Below are 2,843 nucleotides of genomic sequence, written 5' to 3' on the forward strand. Positions count from 1 at the left end.
GAGTTGCGTTGCAGCTCGCGAACTCAGCCTAGGGATATGTGAACCGGCAGCGAGCGAGCCGAGCAGGTTCGGGCTGATTGGAAAACAAACACGAGTAGAACCGGAGAGGAAGAGGAGGGGGGAGGACGAGGAAAGGGAAGCGGCAAAGGAGGGGGCGGGGGAGGAGGGGGCAGGGAAGCGAAAGCGCCCCCGTCCCGTCACTCTCCTGCCGGCGAACTCTTCCGGTCAACGAAGACAGAGAGAGAATTAGGCCCGGGCCAGGCTGCCGGAACACAGTGCGCACTGTTTGTGGAGGCGCAAGAGGCCTCCCAGCTACGATATTCGCACCTTGGCAATATTAATACCCCTTTTAAATTAGATGCACGACAGGCAGCTCAAGTAGCGTTATAAAACGTGCGCGCGGTATAAAAAAATTATGTCCTTGGCAAAATTTGAGAAGCGAAATGGAATTTTTGATGCAAAGGAGGAGAGGGATTTTCTCTTGTTCTTTTAGCCCAAAAGCGAAAGGATTACGTGACCTTTTTTACCCCCTCCACAGGCGCCTAACAACCCATTTGTCGTTTTCCACCCTACTTTTCACAAAGGGCTCGCGCTCTCCGTAAATGGCCTCTCGCGGCCCTACAGACAGGGCGGCGGGGATGAAGGCGGAACAGGAAAAAGAAAGGAGAAAAAAAAATTAAACGGCAGCAAAACCGCCTCGTTGCGGACAGCGCCGCTGTGCTGCCCGGCTGTGCTGTACCTACGCCAGGACAATGTAATGGACAGCTTACGCAGATCCGAAGCCGGGCGGGGCAGAGAGGGGAGGGGTGGACTAGAAGGGGGTTGAAGGGATAAGAGCAGCTCGCCCCGGCGCGACCCCCTGCACCACCCTCCCTCCCTCCCTCCCTCGGCGACCGGTCGGTCACATCCCCCATCTCTTGTAGACACACGCCTGATTACGTATTTACAAGCCCGGCCAGGGTCAGGCCGCCGGACCCCGTCCAGGTGCGTGTCCAGGTAATTTCATTCGGGGGGGTTCGGCTCACTCAATGGAAATACACGGCGCGCGCGCGGTGTCTCTGCACACGTGGACAGGCACGTGCACGCCACGCTGAGCGCAGTTCGCGCGAAAAATGCGGAGAATATAGCAGTCGGACTCACCGTGAGGACGCAGGGGTGGCTGGGGGAGATGAAGTCCAGGCCGCGGGTGCCGTTGCCGGAGAAGCAGCTCTTGATGTTCTGCATGAACTTCCTGCGGATGCTCTTGAGCGAGTACACGCACAGCGCCGAGCTGGACGAAGGTTTGATGGAGTTCTCGCCTTCGCTCGTGTCGCTCTCTGAGAACACGGCGTACAGCACGTCGTCCTGGGCCGTGATGCCCAGGTCGCCGGCCAGGTCCGAGCCGGGCTTGCCCACGTAGGCGGCCTGCACCAGGTTGTACTTCTTGCCGGCCGAGTTGGCGAGCTCGCACTCGATGGGGATCTCCGTGTACGAGTAGTAGTTCTCGTCGTCGTGGCACACCCGCACCAGCTTGGAGATGAAGGGCGACGGCGACGTGTTCTTCATCTGCACCGTCATGAAGTACGAGAAGCCCTCGCTGGCGAAGCCGTACACGTAGTGGATCGGGTAGCGCTCGCGCGCCAGCGAGTTGAGGAACTGGCGGGTGCCCGTGGTGACGGCCGTCTCCGCGATCGAGAACATGTTGTTGGCGTCCAGCGAGCGCGAGCTGACGGCGGGCAGCTCGGACCGGTACGGCGAGTTGCCCGTGTACGTGACGCCGACGTACATGACCTGCGACACGGGCGGGTTGGGCGGCCCGGGTGCGATGAAGGCCACGGTGGACGCCGTCGCGTTGTTGGCCACGACGGCCTCCTTGACGATCTGCGACACGTCCGAGATGTTGTGCAGGTTGCGCACATGGCAGATGCCCTGGTACACGGAGCCGCACGAGATGAGGCGCGTCGTCGTGTAGTCGATCACCAGGGCCTTGTTCACGTTGTCGGTCGCCTTCACCACGATGTTGGCCGGGCAGTCCAGCAGCACTGAGCAGTCCGGGTGGTCATCCTTGGGCCCGGTGGTCTCGGCGATCACCAGGTCCAGGTCGGGCGACAGTTGGTAGAGCTTGTTCACGGCGCCGATGAACACGCGGCCCGTGTTCTTGTCCACGACCAGGTGGTTGAACCGCTCCGTGCCCTGGTCCGAGAACGTCTTGACCAGGATGTCATCTCCGACGGTCGGGTGGTGCAACAGGAGCAGCGCGCAGAGCGCCACCAGCACCGCCATCGCAGCCATCGCTCACGTCATAGCGCTGGAACAGAAAAGGGCACATTCTCGTTAGAGCAGATTGGCATGACAATTATTGGAAAACATTGCATAATAAATTTGTAGAAGTGTAATCTATTAACTATATAGTTTCTTTCTAGTAAAACACTTTTTCTTAAGCTTTAAAGTATCAACCGAAAACCACTGAGATGGGGAGAGAAGCGAGACAACTGTCAGAAAGTGCATAGAAGAAGTCTATTCATGGCCTAATGAAAGAGCGACGCTAATCCTGTCAATTGTTACTGATGCGAGCGTTTTACTCGGATGCGAATGAGATAACGCCCCACAACAACATCAAAAGAAAGAGGGAAGGGGAGGGGGCAGCAGTGGACCGGTGCCTCCATCTGGCGGCCGGGGCCCGAGCCGGGGCCGACCCGAGACAAGGGCCTAACCCCGCGCGCCGCCTGCACATGCAGCCTGCAGGCGTCGCCAAACGGAAGTGAGATATGGCTCAGGGCTCCGGAGGGGAGGGAAAACGTGATACGCATGCACTTCCTCGCAGGAAATAAAAACGACCCAAACATGTACCCGCATGCGCGCGC

At 58.8% G+C, this 2,843-nt stretch overlaps 1 protein-coding gene across 2 annotated transcripts in view; it reads right to left on the reverse strand.

Annotated features, from left to right (window-relative positions):
* The window catches only part of LOC113207780 (plexin-A1), a 70,934-nt gene that overhangs the window by 41,019 nt on the left and 27,072 nt on the right, over positions 1 to 2,843 (reverse strand). For both annotated transcript variants that reach the window (XM_052264448.1, XM_026424474.2), the window contains exon 2: positions 1,141 to 2,287. In XM_052264448.1, the coding sequence (XP_052120408.1) occupies positions 1,141 to 2,271 (1,131 nt within the window). In that variant the 5' untranslated portion in view covers positions 2,272 to 2,287. The remainder of the gene's footprint in view (positions 1 to 1,140; positions 2,288 to 2,843) is intronic.

The sequence above is a fragment of the Frankliniella occidentalis genome, unplaced genomic scaffold, assembly GCF_000697945.3.
Source record: "Frankliniella occidentalis isolate FOCC.00 unplaced genomic scaffold, Focc_3.1 Scaffold19, whole genome shotgun sequence".
Taxonomy (NCBI): Eukaryota; Metazoa; Arthropoda; class Insecta; order Thysanoptera; family Thripidae; genus Frankliniella; species Frankliniella occidentalis.